Genomic DNA, 20,826 nt, shown 5'->3' on the forward strand with positions numbered 1-20,826 from the left:
GTACTCACTATTTGGAGAAATTATTGGCTTATATTCTCACACCACATTTTTTTCCTTCATTAGGTCTGTCGGTACATTCGCCCGAGCCTTGGACTGCAGCAGTTCCGTTCGCCAGCCCAGCCTTCACATGAGCGCTGCTGCTGCCTCCCGAGACATTACCTTAGTGAGTACACACGGATACAATGCATGGTAGATGCAGCCGACGTGAAATCATTTGAAGTTGTCAGTGCCCTAGTGATCCATAGTAAGAGGCTCCTAGACCTTGAAGCATCTTTGTGTTGAGATTTCTTTGCTTATACAGTATATAAAACCTAGACTGTTCGTCCTGATATGTTCCACACGTTTCTTTTCTCTGTTTATCTGGCGTTCAGTTCCACGCCATGGACACACTCCACGGTACAGGCTACGACGTGACACGGGCCATCGCAGCGCTGGTGCCCCAAGGCGGACCGGTTCTGTGCCGGGACGAAATGGAGGAGTGGAGCGCCTCAGAAGCCAACCTTTTCGAGGAGGCGTTAGAGAAATACGGCAAGGACTTCATGGATATCCAGCAGGATTTTGTGAGTAGACAGCAGGGTTGTTCTTTAGTTACTACGCAGTTAAATGAGGAGGACATCATTTATTATGGGGAATACACTTTGGTGATTAAAATGTTTGCAGGTAACAACACTGGAAGCAAAATAAATGGGTACATGCCAGACATTGATGTAAAAAAAGACAAAACGGGGAGGTCTTTTCAATTTTTTGTGACCTGTGTGTGGCACTCTTCCATCTGGTGGCGTCTTGCTGTTTGTGTAAAACTAACCAAAAAACATAGTGTGGACAGGGTCCTCATCTTACAAAACATAAGTCTTTTTGTTGTTGTTTTTGTCCTTTTCCCAGTTACCTTGGAAATCCTTGACGAGCATCATCGAGTATTACTATATGTGGAAGACCACTGACAGATATGTGCAGCAGGTAAAAAAAAACCCAACATATTTTGAAAAAAAAAAAATGGCTGCCATCATAATCTTCTATGAACGCTCCAGAGAATAGTGCAATTAATTTATTTTTAGAGGCAATTGTTACCCAATGTTTCTTTTGCAGCAAAGTTGTTTTGGGCCTCATTTCATTCTGCATTTTTGGTCGATTCAAGTCTTTATACGAGACTTCTTGAAAAATAAATTTGCTAAAATGGGGTCGCGACGGTTCTCATTAAAATAAGTTATACTCGTAAACAAGCCTTAACCATGAATACTTAATGCACTTGCTCTCTTTTTCAACTTCCAGAAACGGTTAAAAGCAGCCGAGGCCGAAAGCAAGTTAAAGCAAGTCTACATCCCCAACTAGTGAGTCCACCATTTTTCTGGAAAGAAAAATGGACAATCATATTCTGAATGTATATTTTTTAATACTCTGATGGTATTTGACTTCATTTCCATTTTGTGATTTCAAAAAAGGGCTTCAGGACATAAAAATGCTGGTGGTTCAAAACATAACTCTATTTTTCCAAATAATGTTTCAAAACATGATGAACATTTCAATTTACGGCCTGGTTATGGTTTCAAACCTACCCGAAATTTCTTGACATGTTTATGGCAGCTTTTAAAATGTGTTGAACCTGCTCACAAGCATTCTGCTCTCTTGTTGCAGCAATAAGCCAAACCCCAATCAGCTGAGCAGCAACAACCCAAAGCCAGTGGCCCTGGTCAATGGAGCGGCCGGAGCAGCCGCACCCGGCCCACCAGGGCTGCCGGGTCAAGGACCAACCCCCCCACCCCTCGCACGAGCCTGTGAAAGCTGCTACAGTAAGTCTTGTATGTCTTGACAAATCGTTTTGGAAATCAAATAATTGTAAGGAATGAGAAAATACAACATTTGATGGCAGAAGAAAATCCCCAAAAGTGATACCCTGAAAAGCTAGACCTTTTTTTTATTACTTGGAAATCTAGTACCTGGATATAACGGACAATGATGGATTTCATTTTTCAGTGTATTTAAAAATACATATACAGGTACCATCCGAATTAAGACCTGCTTAGCTTATGTCCACCCTTACTTACGACCACAGCCAGCGGATGCTCATTCTTTCCAGGAGATACTCATTTTTTAACTGGTACTGCAGCACTTAGCAGCCTGGCAACACATACAATAGTTACGGCAGCCTGGCAACACATGCATTAGTTTTGGCAGCCATCCAGTGCAGCAATATACCTACAACTACACCGAGTACATTAACAAGATACCGTCTCGGCAGCAGATGGCGCCATTGTCATTGATTTTACATCAGTTTGTCTCAAACGATCCCGGGTGTAAGTCAGATGTCCCGTTTATACAGCGAACACTTGTTTATTGCAGGGGTTACATTCCAAAAAGAGCCTGTCATAGGTGAAATTTGCGTTTTCTTTTGAATTACTATACAATAAAACTAAGGGTTGTACTTGCCCAAGACAGACCTCCGGAAATGGTGCCCTGACAAGCGATAAGGGATGAACCCGATTGTACACTGAAATCAATGAATAACTTCTTTTTACAGGATGAATTACTTGTTTAAAGAACAAAAGTACTTACAGTGTTTACAGTACTTTTGTATGCTACACATGTTTTTTGTGCTGTCAAGTAATAATCTTAATTATCAGGCACAGGAGAAGCGGATAGACTGTTTAGCCATTTAGAATGGGGAACACAATGCAAATCGTTGAAGTAGTGAGACTTTGAATAGTGAACTTCATCATAGAAAGGGTTCACTGTACATCGAATTGCCCTCCATTCCATTGCCGGGGGGTATCTTAAAGGGGACGTTTAATTCATTGTTCTGTCCCCCTCACCCTTTAAAAACACTTAATTTTTTTTTTTTTTTTTTTTTTTTTTTTTTTTTTTTTTTTGGTTTGAACAAATTTATTGACACTAAAAACAGAAAACAATCATGACAATCTCAACAGCAATTAAGCACATTCACAATATTATATTCCAATATTACGTTTTTAACAGCAAACACAAAGTGAGGTTTGAACAAACCTTCTCGAAAATCAAACATATTCACAATTTCAGCTTTATTTCATAATTTTATGATCTTGCATATGGAAAAAACAAACGTACAAGTTTATTGGTGTCTTTTGCTACATTATGGGGTGGGTGTCATTCTCATTTTTATAGGCAGTAAGAAACTTCGAGAAGTTTTTATCCTCACAAAAAAACACACAAAGTTATATATTACTGTGTGTCCGGCAGCTAACAGTTCCTACCAGTGGTACTCGTGGGGGCCTCCCAACATGCAGTGTCGCCTGTGTGCTTCCTGCTGGACATACTGGAAGAAATATGGCGGCCTGAAGATGCCAACCAGGCTGGACGGAGAGCGACCGGGACCAAACCGCAGCACTATGGTAAAAGCGCATTCATAAAAAGGATCTCACAATGCAACAGGCCTGAAATTCTCCCCTCTGGATTTCAGAGCCCTCACGGCATACCACCAAGACACGGCGGCAGCCCGAAATTCGCTGTCAAGACGCGACAGGCTTTCTACCTGCAAACCACTGCCTTGACACGAGTGGCACGCCGCCTTTGCCAGGACATCATCAAGCCACGCTACCTGGGCCGTCACCCCTACCTCCCCGTCAACACGGCTGCCATCAAGGCTGAATGTAAAACACGTTTTTCTTATGCATATCAATAATGACGATTACAGTGCTGTATCCTGCAGGGGGCACCAGTGTTGTGCCCGCAAGAATCAAGTACCACCACTTAGAACGCCTAAGTAGCCCGTAGATTATTTCTAAAAATAGTTGGGCACTAATCGGTCATTGTGATCCTGTATGAAGTTTGATTTCCAGCCTGCATGAGAAATCATTGACATTATCTATGTCTTTAAATACTTGGATCATTTCTTTCCAAAATTTCTTTTAAAATTACCCTATAATGTATACTGTATGTATTTTTCCCTCAGTACCCTTACACAAGGCAAGTATTTATTTAGTGTATAAGTAACCTGTACTATCCTGTACTAAAAATAAACATTTCATAAAATAATATGCTCTATTAAGATAAATACATTTGAGTTTAACTTACTTTTGGAAGATGGGCTTCAAGAGTTAGGTGACTTCCTCAGAACTGTGCCGCAGCCGCGCTAACCACTTAGCCGCCGTGCCGCCCACAATAAATTGGGTTGTATTTTAAATGGATTCTTCTTCCACTCGGGAAATACATTAATACAAAAATAAATGACACTGAATGTCACTTCTATCTTGCAAAATCTTTTATAAATGACGTGAAAATTCATCTTCGAGTTCAAAACTACAATATGATGAATTGCAATTTCTATGAATGCCAAGAGATTGGGACCAAGCACTATTTGGACAACATTCTTACCACAATATTATAGTACTCCGAAGAGAGTTGTTAAATTTCCAATTTGTCATCCGTCCAAAGGTGCACTACGTTTACCAGATAAGGACCCCGGCAAGCCTTCGCCACTCAAACCAACAGAACGCAAACCACTCGAGTCCGTGGTCCGATATCTAGGTAGGCTTCGAAGACAATTGTATCAAGTTTTGTGATTCAGTAAATATAGATTATTATCATATATAGATTAGTAAAAGAAAATGTTCTTGATGTCATCCTACAGAAGCACATCCCCGTCCAGCCAAAGTGGAGGTGCCCATCCGGGTGCCATCTATCTCCACGGGCAGCCTGACGCCCATCAAGTCCTCCCCCATTCTCAACAACGGCTCCCCTACTATCCTGGGAAAGCGCAGCTATGAACAGCACAACGGACTGGACGGTGAGTCCTTTCAAGGGACAGCGTCTATTAATTTGCGCATCCCAGTGAAAAAAAAACGAATCACTTGAATGAAAAGCAAAATTCAAGGGGCCAATATTCAGCATGATTTTTAAATACTCGTATGTTATTGATTTCACATATAATGGCCCCACCAAGAGCTGATTTTCCACCATTTTGCTACAACAGGTACCCAACTAAGACAAAAACCTTGTTCAGCCATTTTGAATACAAAAAGGGTGACCTATGTAAATTGGATACAAATGAGGAGGACAATGTTTTGAGTTGGGCAGGAGGGTATTATGGTTGTGCGTTTGAATTCGAATCAGTGTAGTTCACATGTGCAAAAATACGGTATTTATATAGATTTTCTTATTATCACACTATTTTCATTTACTGTACCAGAAACAAATGTTAGAGAATGGAGAAAATAAAAAATGCAAGATACAACAAAACTTTATGATGGTATTGTGATTATGATCGAATGTATTTAATAAAATGCCACTTTCAATGCTTATTTCGAGCAAAAAAGTCCCCAAAAACTTTATACTGATTTTTAATGAAACACTAAGACTCCGCGTTATTGACCCTTTGCACATGCATCACGTTGCCTTCTCTGGCAGAATGAGAGCCATGACGGACGGCAAGAGGCACTTGACAGTTGAACGGGCAGTTGAGTTGAAACCAATTTTAATAGCCACGACAGAGGATTATAACCACCAGTTTTTACCATGGTGATATACTCCTGTGCGGTGGGCAAGGTTCTAAGCCTGGTTTGGAATTTGATCCCTTTTGATGAATACAGAAGATGGCAATGTTTATGTGCAGTCAAACAGAGGGACTGCTGTTGTGCCAAGGCACACCACCGGGAGCTCTTAAGTATTCCAGGATTTGCAGAAAACCTTTTTTGCATGGTCATTTGATGTATTTCCAAGAAATGTCATGTTATGTAGGTAGGGGTCATGTCAAGGACCATTTAATATAATAAGTTAGCTAGTGCTAACTAGCTTTGTTAGTGTCTTACTTTTGCCTTTGATTACTACGTAAATGCTATTATTGTGATTAACCAGGCATTTATAAACAGGAATCTTCCGAATATCACATTATTGAAAACTATTATGTGCTCGACCATAAAGCTTCTTACGCCTAAATGAACTGCCAAGTCATCAATGCAGAAAATGGGAAATGAACAGTTCAGCGCTGAAGTACGAACGGCTTTGTGTTTACTTTGGCGGCTCAGTTATTAAATCAAGTTAATCCGTCGGGTTTGGGTGGGTTCAGGTTTATATACCAGAGGGTCAGGTCGGAACGATTTTTTTGGGGCCCGATCTTACCTCTAACGCCAGAGGTGCATTTTAACGAAGCACAGCAACGCCTACAAGCTACAATGAACTGGTACACATCCAGACTTATTTATATAAGCTTTTATATCAGCATTGGTGTATGGGGATACCGCATTTACAATATAGTGGTACAGATCTTGTTGACTGAAGTAGGGCACACTGGAGCATTCGGTTAGATTTGTGAATATGTCAGGAGGAAGCCTGTATGGGTCAGTAGCTAGCATTGCTAACGCCATCCTCAGTTTGTCTAAATAGCGCCCTTAGTGCTTTCCAACATGGTGAGCCACCTCATCGGACAGTTGCAAAATATTTGTTTTGCTAGTTATTGTCAATGGTGTTGAATAGTATAGCTTTTTTGTTTTTTGGTCTCCTTTTTACTGGCCTCACCAACAGTTTACTACAGTTTACTGCCGTTTGTCATGGTGTCGTCAAGTGGTTAGGTCACGTGTGTGCAAAGAGTCAATAAACAAATTAAGTTTGTTTAGTTTGTTTGTTAAGTTAGTTTGTGTAATATAGTGTAACAATCTGTGAAGCCCTTTGAGACTCTTCGTGATTTAGGGCTATACAAATAAAAATGACTTGACTTGACTTGAAAGTATTTCCTCCACATCCTTACCTTAACTTTGAACCATTTTCATGCCTTCTTGCTAAAAGGCCGTGCAAAATAAATGAAAAAAAAAATAGTGAGGTTACTTTCAGTCTCCGTAGATTGCATTTTTCCTTCTGCTTCGTAGCACTGGTTTTTGCTCTTACTACAAAATAGAGAAATCCAAGTCTAGTCAAGTCATGTTTATTTGTGACGCCCTTAACCACAAAGAGTTTCAAAGGGCTGCACAGACCACAGATTATTGCAAACCACAGACTATCCAGTGGTCAAATATTACACATTGTCCCTTTAAACCAGTTTGTTCCAACAGCACGCTACAGCCGTGAAAACTTGTCTGGTGTTCCACAGGAAAGTTATTACCGTATTTTCCGCACTATAAGGCGCACCTAGAAGTCTTAATTTTTTTCAAAAGCTGAACATGCGCCTTATAATACAGTGCGCCTTATATATGGCTCAATATTAAATCGCAAGGTCTCGCAACTTACACAACAGCCGCCGACTCGATTTTCCCCCGAACGTGGAGTAGTCCGCGGTGTATGCTGGGATTTATATACTGGCGGTTCATTGGCTAACCAATGTGTCAATCATCATTTGAATCGATCGCTATTGGCTAAAGTTATTCGGAGCCTCGAATAGGCTAGAGGGCCGAAACAAACCCTGCAATTGGCCGAAAAAGATGTGTCAATCATCCGTTAAATCGATCGCTATTGGCTGAAGTTATTCGGAGCCTCGGATAGGCTAGAGGACCAAAACAAACCCTGCAATTGGCCGAAAAAGATGACTGAATAGCAAGCTTGCTAAACTACGCCATAAAGAAACATGTTTCATTAGTCTGTATTTGTAAATATTTTACTCTCCTGGATTTACTACACTCACGGTTGTAAGAAGACCATGGTTGCGTATCATTATTGAACGTAAGAACTTAGGTGAGCTATGCAGCTTTATATTTTCCCGGTATCTTGTTTTAGAACGATCTTGATGTTGCTGTGATGAGTTGAGTGAATTAAACTCAATTCCAAGTGTTTATTGTCATATGCACAGTAAAGTTGCGAGAGAAAAAGAAAATAGAAACTAAGGAATAGTTGGCATTTCTTGAATCCCAAGACTTTAACCTTCCGAATGATATTTGAAATTATGCATTTGAGTGACATCGTACGGACACCGCATCCGCACGTGTCTACGACACGTATTTGCTTCTTTGCAAGCTTTGGGAATGTTAAGGGGGTAATCAGTTTCACTGAATCATCTGACTGTTTTGTCGACGTTCCCATTGTAGCGCCTTATAATCCGGTGCGCCTTATCTATGGAAGATATAGGACCAAGAACTATTTTTTGGGCGTGCGCCCTATAACCCCGTGCGCCCTATAGTGCGGAAAATACGGTATTGCCAAACAGAACGTTGTGGTTGAGTATGTCTGGGTGGTAGTCCAGAAGAGTAATGTTTTTTCTCAACTAGTAGGTGGCAGAATATCTTTATTACAATAATGAACTGATGAGGAGGTCAAATTGTCTGTAATTTTTTTTTTGGGGGGGAGATGTTTGATATTTCATTATCATGATATTAAATGTCTAAAGTAAGTTAATTAACAAAAAAATGAGTTACCCCAATTATTTCTGGTGCTAGCTCCCAAGACAAAGATGCAACAACATAATGTTACACTAGAACAGGGGTGTCAAACTCATTTTACCTCGGGGGCCACACGATAGAACAAATATTCTGTCGGGGGCCGGACAAGTAGATTAAAGAGAAAGAAAAAGAGGGATAAAGAAATAAGAGAAAGAGGGAGGGAAAAGGAGAGCGGGCGGGACAAAGAAAAAAAGAGAGCGCGTGAGAAACAAAAGATGGTCGTGAGAGAGGGGGAAAAGAAAAGGGAGAGGAAGAAAGAAATCCAAAGAGAAATAGAAAAAGGGTATGAAGAGAGAAAGAGAAAAGGAAAAAAGGAAGTTAGTGCAAAAGAGGTTTAAAGACACAGACAGAGAAAGAGACAAAGAGCAACAAAGGAAGAGAAAAAGAGAGACACAGAGATTGAGACACAGAGTGGGAGAAAAGGGGTGGAAGGGAGAGAGAGAGAGAGAGAGAAATAAATAAACACAAGTACAGTGTCTTTGTGAGAGGCACCTGGCTTTAGCAACATCAAGTTGACATATTTCAACCTGCAGCTTGTTTTTCTCTTGCGCTTCTCTGAGTGTTGTCTCGCGGGCCGGAGTCAATCCCTTAGCGGGCCTGATCTGGCCCGCGGGCCTCCTGTTTGACACCTGCACATGAGAACAAAGAACACATTTAAATTATAAACTTGGGTTATGTTAGTATGTTTTTACAATTCTATTGTTACCAAACAAGACAATAATGAGATTTGTTTTTTTATATATTGACTTCGGGCTGTGTGCCTTAAGAGTTTTTTTGTTAAATATTGTTCATTGAATCACAAGAGGTTGGGAAACACCACTCGAACCAACCAGCGTGTGTGTGTTTTAGCTAATTGGACTCTTGAGACATTTTAGATTACCTACGCCAAGGACTTTTTCTTTTTGACAGCTTAAACAGCTTGTATTTTTCCTGCAATTTCCCCCATTACTGGTTCAATTCAGTTGTTTAAATCCACTATGAGTCAGACGACTCGACTTCGTGTTAAAAGCATCACATTAAACAGCGACGTGTACGAAGTTTGCGAGCAGTCTGTTGGGCGGGGCTTGTCCTACTTTGACCGGCCCCCGGAGGACTCGGTGGAGGGAGAGCGAGAGAGAGGAAATAAGACTGACAGACGAAGAGAGGAGAGGACGACTTTGGCCTCGCTCGCTTTAGCTGGAGGCTAGCCTCCGTGTCGTCATGGTAACGGCGCAGAGGAGCACTCGCCCCCTTATTGGGATTTGGGCTAGAAGATTTTTTTTCTCTCATTAGCAACCCTTCTGAAAAAATGCGGTCCTCGTATGACATTCTGATACAGTGGACCGAAATTCGACAAATCTGTTCTGGGGTCGCAAAGTGAAAACTGCCTCGTAATGGGGGACAAAAACCTTTGGTAATTAGCGAACTCCTCTTGAACCCTCTGTACCCCAGATTAGAACCAAATAGTATATTACATAATAGTTTTGCGTCTGTATGAGTAAATAACTAAAAACAACACAGCGGGTCCCAAAACATGCTGTTATTTTAATAATTGATCGATTATTTTTGCGATTAATCGTTAAATCCGATTTTTTTCAAAACCATTTTTAATTACCATATTTTCCGCACTATTTATTATCTTCAAAAGCTGACCATGCGCCTTATAATACAGTGCGCCTTATATATGGATCAATATTAAGTCGCAAGGTCTCGCAACAAAGGCAAGCAGCCGCCGACTAAATTTTTCCTCGTAGGCGATGTGGTCCGCGGTGTATGCTGGGATACATATGCCGGCGTTTCATTTCCCAGCCAATGTGTCAATCATCATTTGAATCGATCACTATTGGCTAAACTTATTAGGAGGTAAAGGGGTCGGATCCTTTTTATCATTTATAGGCTCGCATAGGCTAAAGGGGCAAAACAAAGCCTGCAATTGGCCGAAAAAGATGAATGTGAATAGCAAGTTTGCCTGAACTACGGCATAGAGAAAACATGTTTTATTGTTCTGTATTTGTAAATATTTTACTCTCCTGGATTTACTACACTCACGGATATAAGAGGACCATGGTTGCACATTATTATTGAACGCAACGACTTCGGTGAGCTACTCTGGCTATATATTTTCCCAGTATCTTGTTTCAGACTGATCTCGATGTTTCTGTGATGAGTCTATTTTTAAATTAAACTCAATTCCAAGTGTTTATTGTCATATGCACAGTAAAGTTGCGAGCGAAAAAGAAAATAGAAACTAAGGAATGGTTGGCATTTCTTGAATCCCAAGACTTTAACCTTCCGAATGATATTTGGAACGATGCATTTGAGTGACATTGTACAGACACTGTTTCCGTACATGTCTGGGACACTTATTTGCTTCTTTGCAAGCTTTCGGAATGTTAAGGGGGTAATAAGTTTGACTGAACTATCTGACTGTTTTGTCGACGTTCCCATTGTAGCGCCTTATAATCCGGTGCGCCTAATGTATGGAAGATATAGGACCAAAAACTATTTTTTGGGGGTGCGCCCTATAACCCGGTGCGCCTTATAGTGCAGAAAATACGGTACTCCTTTATTCAAGTTGTTGGGTTATTGTTTTGGACGGATGGAAAAATAGTGCACCAAACAACAGAATATTCTATAATATCAAAAATCCGAGCGTTGGTCAGGTAACCTCACAATAAACAATAACGCATCCAAATGCATGCTATACACCTGCAAATATGTAAGAGCGGTGTCATCAGAGGAGAATGCAAATACTTAGTCGGATGTCATCTCATCATTCATTGAATGCTTTTACATTGTACTTTGAGTTGCATTGTCATTTAGAACAGATTATCATCCAAATTACGTAATATTTCCATCTCACATTTCAGGCACCAAATCCAAAGCCCTGGCCCCCCAGTGGGACATCATGGCCAAACGCATGAGCATGCAGGACGAGGTGCACCAACTGGACTGATGTCCCGTGGCCCCTCACCGGCCCCCACCTGCTTGTAAGCCGCAATTTAATTTATTTTCTCTTTTTTATCTTTGTGCTTTTAAACCCCGTTCACGTTGACAAAAACAAAAAACAAAAGTGCTCAATGTTTGTTTTTGTGTCCTTTTTCCTGTAGAGGGCGCCATGTTCCACTGAAAGGTCTGGTTTCGGGAAGAAATCAACAGTGGTTTTTTTGTTTTGTTTTGTTTCTCCTACAATCGTCCAACGGTCCATCTCTTTGTACAGGACTGTGTTTATTATTTACGTCTCTTGTTATTATTACAATGTCGAAATGTTTTTTTTTCTCTTCTTTTTACCGACTATTATTCAGCTTCTTGTTCTTTGGCGGACAATTGTTTCATGAGGAATGCTTGTGAAGTTTAAAAAAAAAGAAAAAAGATCCTGTGGAAGGAATGTAACATAAATCACTTTGCAACTTGTACGTTATTTTTGTTATTATTCCAAACCCCCTTCGAGGAGATGCACTTTTATTTCATTTCATGCGTTAACTCCGTCTTTTTGTTTTGTCTGTTATGGTTGTCATTTTGAATTTGAACGAAAAACAAAACAAAAACAAACAAAAACATAAATACGCTTGGCAGAAATCTTGTGTTTTGCGCGCAGGGCCCCTAGTGCTCTTTGGGCCAAGAGAGGTTTAACTTATTGAGAAGGACTTGCTGTTTTTCTACCTTTTTCACAAGTATTGCATCTATGCTTCGATAATGTCATTAAAAAAAAGAGAACATTGATTTGTTGTGTTTTCTTTGCTCTATTTTTGTTTATTTTTAATGAGTGTGTTTATATATTTGTGTTTTTTTACAGGATTTTGTTCAGGAACAGCAACATGTTTACATTTTTGTTTTCAACTTGTTGCTCTCTGCAGGGTAAGTTCTGTTCATGTCTTTATGTAGATATGTGATGCTGCCGCAGTACTAGGCCACTTTACCACACAAATTAGACCTGGCATTGACCTTTTCTGTTTCACTGGGATGCGCTTCCTGTTGGCATCTGTCAATTTTAGATTCTGGTAAGTAAGGGTAGGCTTACAGATTTGGCTCTCCTGCCTGGATGCAGCAGTGGGCCAGGTAGAGAGACTTAAAGTTAAAATTGTGCCTGTCAGTCACACACTCTGGCATTGAGAGTTTCCGCGGGCATTGGGTGAGGGAATGGCTGCGGTATCTATATAAGAAAAAGCGGCACAATGGGGCAATTGGTGGAGGGGTGAAGTGTTGATCCCAGGAAAATAGTATGGATTTGATCCAATAACTTGATTAGTATCAATAATATCGATATTTGGATCAATCTACCCAGCCCTGATATATTGGTTGGTTTGATCCCTAGACCACTAGAGGCATAGGGCAGCATTTCCTGTGGTGTATCCTGGGCTAGTACAGCCTGGTGGCACCCGTGCCTCTCCAGGCCAACAAATAAAAATAGTAAATATAGTAATATTTTTAGTGCCCATTGTCCCCTTGTGTGTCTGCTACAAAAATACTCAAAATTACTACCAAACCTAATATCCAATTTAGTGCACAAAATAGGATCTAGGATATTATTTTGTCTTCATTCTGATTAGAAAAAATACTACCACAGTAATACTATGACACAAAAATAAAACTACAGTAATATTAAATGCTTTCGAAAACTAAGATACTAGGATGTAAATACTTCAAAATACTGCAGTTTTATTTCTGTAGTATTTTATCGTATTTTGAAGTATTTACATCCTAGTATCTTAGTTTTTCTAAAGTATTTAGTAGTGCTGTAGTTGTGTTTTTGTAGTATTTCTGTCGTAACACACATACAAAAACAATGCTCCATGAATATTAGGACAGAAATACTACAAAAATACTTCTACAGAAATATTACAACAGAAAACCAAGGAATTACCACTACATTAATACTGCATAAATACTACAGATCCACTACAAAAACGATGTTATGGAAACACTACAAAAAATCTACTGTAGAACCGCTACAAAATACTATAAAATACAAGTACAGTAATACTATAAAAAAAACTACATAAATACTAGAAAAATCTGACTGCATAATTGCTACAAAATACCACAAAAATACAACTTAAGTCATACTACAAAATACTACAGATATATTACAAAGATTCTTTGATGGAAAAAAAAATACAAGAACAAAAATACTACAAAAATAAAACTACAGTGTCAGCCGCCTGGAAGAACATGCAAACTCCGCACAGGAAGGTTGGCAGCTAGATTTGAACATACTTCATTATGACTACAGAAATACTACAAAAATACAATTACAGGAAAACTACAGATATACAATTCTAGTTTTGAAAATACTACAAAAATCACAGTTCATTGGATCCCTTAACTTCTAGGGTCGTAGAGCACCATTCCTGTGGCTTGTCTTGGGCAAGTACAGCCTGGTGGCGCCCATTCCTCCCCAGGCTGTTTTTTGGGGGTAGGAGTTTGCTTCCCCACACGAAACAGATAGTACTGGTTTCTATGTTTACCAGTATCAGGAGAAGCCGGACCTCAGTATCGACAGGCAGCGAGATGTGATGATACTAATACTACATCATGCACAGTTCCTCGGCAGAAATACTAAAATGCGGTGCTAGGAATCAAATGGACTGAACCACTTCAAGGCAGTGGAGTATTTCCGCAACTGCGTTTACATTTTTGTTTTGTTTCAAGTTTCTTATCTAGCGGTTTTCATCATATTTTAGCATATCCTGACCCTTATTAAAGAAAATTGTTTTTTAAAAAAAAAAGCTTTGATTTAGGGAGGTGCCCGAGTTGAATTTGGGGGTGCTTGAGCACCCCCCAAAACGGGCCGATTACGCCCATGGGACACAGGCTCTGGCATTACTATTATTTCGTAGATTTGATTAAATTATCAAACGTCATACAGTGAAATAAAATGTGCTGAAGAATTAGCTTTCGTCTGTCGGTTTTGCTAAATTTTGTCTTAAAATATTTGGTGTGGCTCTATTAAAAAATAAAATTAGAAGAATGGCTCTGGGGTTTAAAAAGGTTCCCGGTGTTACGTATTTTAGGGTGACAGTGAAGGCAATAGTTTTAGTTTGAACAATTTTATTGACACTTTTAACAGCAAATAAACAATGAGGTTTGAACATTTTTTTCTTGACACTTTTAACAGCAATTAAACATATTCACAATTGTATTATATCATATTTTAACAATATGAGGTTTCATCAACACTTTTAACAGCGATTCAATACATTCAAAGTTTCATTATATTCTAACAAAATGAGGTTTTATCGACACCTAACAGCAATTAAATACATTCACAATTTCATTATACCATTTTCTAACAATATGAGGTTTGAACAATTTTTGTCGACATTTTTAACAGCAATTAAACACGTTTGCAATTTCATTATATCATATTCTAACGATATGAGGTTTTATCAACACTTTTAACAGCAATTAAATACACAGAGTTGGGTAGGGTTACTTTAACTGGATTACTTTCAATTACTTTTGGATTACTCCAATACCAAACATGTTAATAAAAGACAAGAGAAACTAAATATGAATAAAATTATGACTCACAACACGTGGTAAGCTTTCTCTCCTGACTTTGATCTCCGGCAAAACTAACTAAAATGCGACAGGAACAAAATGAAAATAAATCCAAACAGCTTGCCAACATCATTTTTGTCGCTCCATGTATTCCGTTACTCCCCAAGCCTGCACAAAACTTAGTCATTTTATTCATACTTAGTTTCTTTTGTCTTTTATTAGCATATTTGGTATTGGAGTAATCCAAAAGTAATTGAAAGTAATCCAGTTAAAGTAACCCTACCCAACCCTGTAAATACATTCACACTTTTAACAGCAGTTAACCAATGTGTAAAGGGCAATACTATTGTGCAAGGGCACAGTGCGTTTAAGAACCTTAGAAATACAAATTAAACAAACAAAAAAAAACAATTAAAAAATCGACTAAATTTTTTTGGTTTGAACAAAAATCGACTAAATAGGAGAGAAATCACTCCCTTATTGGCTAATACGTTGAAAAACCTCACTTAGCGTCGATGACTTACGCAAAACACTTGCTACGTCAATAATTTTACGTAGTCTCTAAAGGCGACGTAACGGCTTTGAATGCTGTCGACAAAAACCGCCATAGTCCCGTTACGCGTGTGTGACGTTCAAGGCCATTCGGTTTTCTGCAGAGAGTCTCACCATCCGCGCACGCGAGTGTGTTTTGACTCCGTTGAGATTCGTTTGACGCGTTCAAGTACAAAGCAATGGACTCTCCGCCCGTGGGACGTTCAAGTTCCCAGTTTGTAGCTACCTATTCAACAGTCAAGATGATGCAAGCCGGTGGAGTGTTTGGTGGGTGACACAATATAATATTGTGAATGTGCTTAATTGCTGTTGAGATTGTCATGATTGTTTTCTGTTATTAGTGTCAATAAATTTGTTCAAACCAAAAAAATTAACATTATTTTAAATTTGTTTTTATATTTTAAAGAAGTCATATCTAAATGTATATCGTTTTAATTTTTTTTTAAATTTTGAAATCGTTTTGCGATATTTTAGAGACTCAATAAGCATATTTAACTTTAAAATTGTTTAACTAAGCGATACTATTTCTGTTAAAAGGTTTAGCCATTATTAAATACAAAACTGATATTTTGTTGTGTGAAGAAGACATAATAGTTTCACGCAGTTCATTTGGAGATTTATTTTTCAGACGGAAGCGATGACACGTGAAAGCAACAGGTGCGTTCACAAAAAGTGGAATGTCGTCTTTATCCCGCACTATAGTCCTTGTTCCTAGTTCCGACCTTAAATCTTTGAAACTAATAAAAAAGCGAACATATCTTAATCCTGAAGTTATTGTTTTTGTTAACGCAGTTATTCTAAACTATTATAGTTAAAACGAGAAATTCTGTCTCACTAGGAGCTTCGGTGTTCACATTCTGGTGCGAAATTTTACATTTTCTTTGAACGCATCAAAAGTCATAAAATACTGTAATGGTAAACTGCATGTCAGCCGCCGAGCATTTAAATGCCAAGTAAATTATAATAAAACAAACTAATGTTTTGACTCTTTAAAAAAAAAAATCAAAACAATTGTATTTTTATAGCACTAGCACGTCATCAAAGTACGTTTTGAGCAATTTAGGATCTTTGTTCCTATGCTAGCCCCCTTAGCACTAGTTAGCATTGACATAAGAGTCACGTTCGGGCGCATGCTAAACAATATTAAAACTTTACTTGGAACAGAAAGAAAACGAAATAATAAAAACTAATCTCTAAAATCATTTTTTAAAATTCTATTACTTGTGCTTACGTTTTTAAAACAAATACTAGGAGGTTGGATTTAACAATTTAAATACTACAAAAATATTCAATTGACAACTCACAACTAGAGTAAAACCACAATTTTTGAGATTTTTTAAAACTTTAAAAACATTTCTAGTATTTCTAATGTATTTTTCCTTTGGTAGTTAGTTTTATAGCTGACATGTTATGCGATTTTCAGCCCTTTCACAAAAAATAAGTCTTTTCGTTACGTTCTGCACCTCTGGGGCATTCAAAGACCAGAAAGTGAAATACAAAGTAACTGAACTTTGTCATCAAGTGAAAAAAGTAATTCTTAATTTAAAAATGGTTGTTGTTAGGCTGGGGTCAGCAACTAGCCGCCCTGGAGCCGAACGCGACTCTTTGGAACTCCCTAGCGGCTCCCAGATTTTTTAAAAATTATATATATACAAAATCAACACACAGTATGTGTACCCGCCTTGGAAGGCTTGTATAGAGCTTTCAATTTTTTGTGGCCCTAAACATGTTTTCGGGGGTCCAATATGGCTCTTTCAGCATTTTGGGTTGCTAATAGGCCATGCATGTGTAAAGGAGGACCTCTAAAGGCAAGTAGCGGACACTACATTAAAAAATTACTCTATAATTCTTGTGAATCACTTAGTCCCCTTATAAAGTATCTATCCATTTCATTTCATTTTCATTTCTATCTATCTAGCTATCTATCTAGCTATCTATCTCTCTAAAGGCAGATGTTTTAGTATTTGAGCCTATTCTAACCCTACTTCTAATAATTACAACCTGGTAATAACATGATAATATAGTAATAACATGTTATTAAACCAATGTATATCAGACTGGTAGCCCTTTGCGCTAATCGGTAGCAAAAACAGTAGCTCTTGCCTTAAAAATTGTTGCTGATCCCTGGAATAGGAGTTAATGATGACTATTTTTGCACCAAATGCAGATTGCACAAACCCTTACGATACCAAACTGTATGTAACATCCTACATGCCGACATTTCTTGTTTAAATGTTGTGTAAATTATAACTATAACCTTATCCTCCTTGTTTTATAACCTTATCTTCTCTGTTCCTTTATTTTGTTGTTTTTTTTTACCTCACTGATTGTGTGAAACTGGAGTGTCATGCCCAATTTCGTTGTCACAATATGTTAACCCACTTTGTAACAATGACAATAAAGGTATATTCTATTCTATTCTATTCTATTCTAATATACAGCAAAGCACCATTTGATGGTGTCATATTTGAATAGCCAAAAGCTCAAAATTCACTTGAACTGTCCTCCGGTAATGCTAACAGTGTTACTGAAATATAGTACAGTAATTACTTAGTTACTATTTACTTCATTTAAAAAGTAACTCCGTTTCCCCCAGATCATTGACATAAGGTAACATGTTAAGTAACTATATCGTTACAAATTACCTTAATTACTCACGTAGAAACCCCTTTAACTGCTTTAGAATAGCCACGTGGATAAAGCCTGTCTTTTGTCACAAATTTAGGTAAAACAAGACTATTAACGCAAAACAATGACGGGTTGATAATACAGAAATAGTCAGCGAGAGCAGTTCGGCCCGACCCGAACATGATGAATGACATTTCTGGCCCAAAATTCAGACCGAGTCAGTAAGGCTTGAGCTTAAAATGTTAACTGTAGGCTGAAAGTGGTGCACAAAACCTTTTCCCGATTGCAAAAGGTTTGCTCGTCTTAGAATTGTACGAACTTTTAAATCAACAGTGTTTTACCTTGTTGAACAACTGTTTGCGCAATCGCTTTGGTGCATTCCCGCCCCCTATCTGAGGTTTACTCACGCACGCAAGCAACATTTGATGTCCCCTACTTGGAATCTGATTGGCTAAAGCAACAGCTTTCTCTAAGACTGATATGCCTAAGGGCCTTTAGGAATTTTTTGCAAAGGCCACCAGGTAGATTTTCGAATCTAGCACAAGTAATGGCCAAAATTTGAAAGCACACATCCGGAAGCAGTGAAACCTGTGAAAAGCAATGAAAGGTAACTGACTGACACCTGAGAATTATTTAAAGTATTGATGAACAAAATGCAATCAGCATCATACGAGTCAGTTATTTTAAGGCCAGCAGAGAATGCTTTTAGGCTCTCATGACCCACAACTGACTTCTGCATGTATTTTTATGCCATTATAATTCATATTGACTGCTGCACTAGTTGATTAAGATTGACTTCTCAGTCACAGTCCCCAATGATTGCCTTGATAGCGGCAATATGTGTTATTTTTCTGTACATAGTTACTCCCCCGTTTACCTGCTCTTGATTGAATTTCTTCACTTTCACATTCAGAGCACTGGGCAGAAATCCCATTGCGTATACGCAGCAATTCCTATGTCCCCTCTGCTCCTTTCCAGACCTCGGCCCCGAGACGAACAGTCGAGTGGCCATGACGACCATGTCCATTTTGCAGCCGCCATCTCATCTACCTGCCCTTTGCCGCTGGTACCTGTACGCCATCCACGGCTACGTATGCGAAGTCATGTTCACGGCCTGCTGGGATTTCGCCCTGAACCGCAACTGGAAACTGCCTGGCGTCACCAGCGTTTGGGCCCTTATCATCTACGGCTTCTGCATCCTGGCCATGGAGCGCATGTACCTGCGCCTGCGCGACCACATCAACGTGGTCCTGCGCTGCTTCATCTACCTGGCCTGGACCTACGCCTGGGAACTGAGCACGGGACTGCTCCTGCGCCGCTTCGACGCCTGTCCTTGGGACTACTCCAAGTTCCGCTACAACTTCATGGGCCTGGTGACGGCCGAGTACGCCGTGCCCTGGTTCTGCGCCGCCTATCTGGTAGAGCGCCTGGTGATCCGCACCACCCTGCGCCTGCGCTACCACGAAGGTGTAGATGACGGTTGGTCCGACCCGGTGGCCAGCGCTCTCAGGGCCGCCCGGCGTGGAGAGAGAAGGCTGCGTTCTGCTGGAATCACGGGGATGTTCAAGTGGGAATGAGAAAAGGACTGAGAGCCCTGTCGTATATATGTTTTGCTAACCTTGGAAATGTCAAATTTAGAACAAGTGTGAAAAAATGGGAAAAATAAAAAGATTGTGTGAAAATTGGAGTGAAGAAATTGTCTTGGTGTCCAATGGTTTGGACCTGAATCAATCAAAATTGACTATAGCTAGGACAAATGTTCCCTCTTAATTTTCCTCATGGGTCTGAGCGTTCACACAAAGTCGGTGAGCAACGCTTGAAACAACAGTGAGCAACAGCAATCCCAACTGTGGCAACGAATCCATTATCAAACATGTCCAAAACTTGACATCAAGTTACATTTTGCTGAGTTTCCGGCAATGCAATTTTTTTTTTCACTTATGAATGAATTGACTCATGTATTATTGCGCAAAGGTTGTACGGCCTACAAACGTCATTTGTTTTTACAACAATTCTTTCACAAGATTTCCATTTCTTTTTTTTCCTGGTATCATTTGTCGTATAATAACATTTTGGGGGGCTTATTTAGTCGGTTGCACGATACAGAACTGTATTTAATCACATTTTTTAGTGGAAGTACAATGTTGGCAACAAGATTCACTTGATATAATTGGAAATTATTTGAATGCAACACAAACTTTTTCTTCTTTTTTCCATGTTTTTTCTACTTTTTTTAAAATTCCTTAAAAAAAATCTCATTGTGTTTATTTTTTCTGAGCTGATACTTTTTTGTTTTTGTCCTCTATTTTTTTCCTACATTTTTTTCTTTTCTTTTTTTGTGGCTTTTTTCAAAAATGTTCCTTTTTTTCTCTTCCTTTTTCTTTTTTTCTCAGCTTTTCACTACTTTTTTATTTTGGTATTTTTTTCGTTTTTGTTCTATTCCCCCCTTCCTTTAAGTCATTGTGCATAATTTGACATAATATTTGGTCATGTTGGGATTAAAGAAGCAAAAACAACCTGAAAAGCCGTTTAGGACCCGAAAGAGCCGGTTTCTTTTAGTGAGCCGAGCCGAAGAAGCCGGTTCTCGACAAACTACTAACTTTACTCAACTTCGTTCTCCTTCGACTCGACTTCAAAATACCGCATTTAGGACACGTCAGGGGAACCCGTGTATTTTTACCTTCATTCACTGTAACTTTGACTTAAGTCGCTTCTTAATTAGTCATTTTGCGCCCTCATTTTTGTGCGCTGGCTAGATTTTCTTGTACGCTGAGAATATGCGAGCAGTGCGCAATTGTGCACGCGTGCAGCTTACAGGGATCACTGGCTAGGA

At 39.2% G+C, this 20,826-nt stretch overlaps 2 protein-coding genes across 2 annotated transcripts in view; both read left to right on the forward strand.

Moving 5' to 3' along the window:
- Positions 1-12,032, forward strand: part of mta1 (metastasis associated 1) — a 34,079-nt gene extending 22,047 nt beyond the window's left edge. Inside the window, exons 8-18 of the mRNA XM_088354205.1 lie at positions 64-163; positions 372-560; positions 883-957; positions 1,270-1,328; positions 1,633-1,787; positions 3,211-3,362; positions 3,431-3,620; positions 4,405-4,497; positions 4,601-4,756; positions 11,180-11,299; positions 11,420-12,032. Of these exons, the coding sequence (XP_088210331.1) occupies positions 64-163; positions 372-560; positions 883-957; positions 1,270-1,328; positions 1,633-1,787; positions 3,211-3,362; positions 3,431-3,620; positions 4,405-4,497; positions 4,601-4,756; positions 11,180-11,265 (1,255 nt within the window). The 3' untranslated portion in view covers positions 11,266-11,299; positions 11,420-12,032. The remainder of the gene's footprint in view (positions 1-63; positions 164-371; positions 561-882; positions 958-1,269; positions 1,329-1,632; positions 1,788-3,210; positions 3,363-3,430; positions 3,621-4,404; positions 4,498-4,600; positions 4,757-11,179; positions 11,300-11,419) is intronic.
- A 3,433-nt stretch (positions 12,033-15,465) lies between these two features.
- Positions 15,466-19,678, forward strand: tmem229b (transmembrane protein 229B). Its single transcript, XM_088354885.1, has 2 exons — positions 15,466-15,632; positions 18,972-19,678. Exons 1-2 carry the CDS (start codon positions 15,545-15,547, stop codon positions 19,568-19,570), a joined length of 687 nt encoding a protein of 228 aa, XP_088211011.1. The 5' UTR covers positions 15,466-15,544; the 3' UTR covers positions 19,571-19,678.
- Positions 19,679-20,826: the final 1,148 nt, after the last annotated feature.

This window comes from Urocampus carinirostris, chromosome 15 (assembly GCF_059441175.1).
Source record: "Urocampus carinirostris isolate Australia breed hairy pipefish chromosome 15, RoL_Ucar_1.0, whole genome shotgun sequence".
NCBI lineage: Eukaryota > Metazoa > Chordata > Actinopteri > Syngnathiformes > Syngnathidae > Urocampus > Urocampus carinirostris.

Excerpts from the sequence above, each read along its gene's own strand:
- tmem229b (XM_088354885.1), top strand. The coding sequence starts at position 15,545 with ATGGACTCTCCGCCCGTGGGACGTTCAAGTTCCCAGTTTGTAGCTACC. Across the intron at positions 15,633-18,971 it reads GCAAGCCGGTGGAGTGTTTG|ACCTCGGCCCCGAGACGAAC; the intron begins GTGGGTGACACA and ends GCTCCTTTCCAG.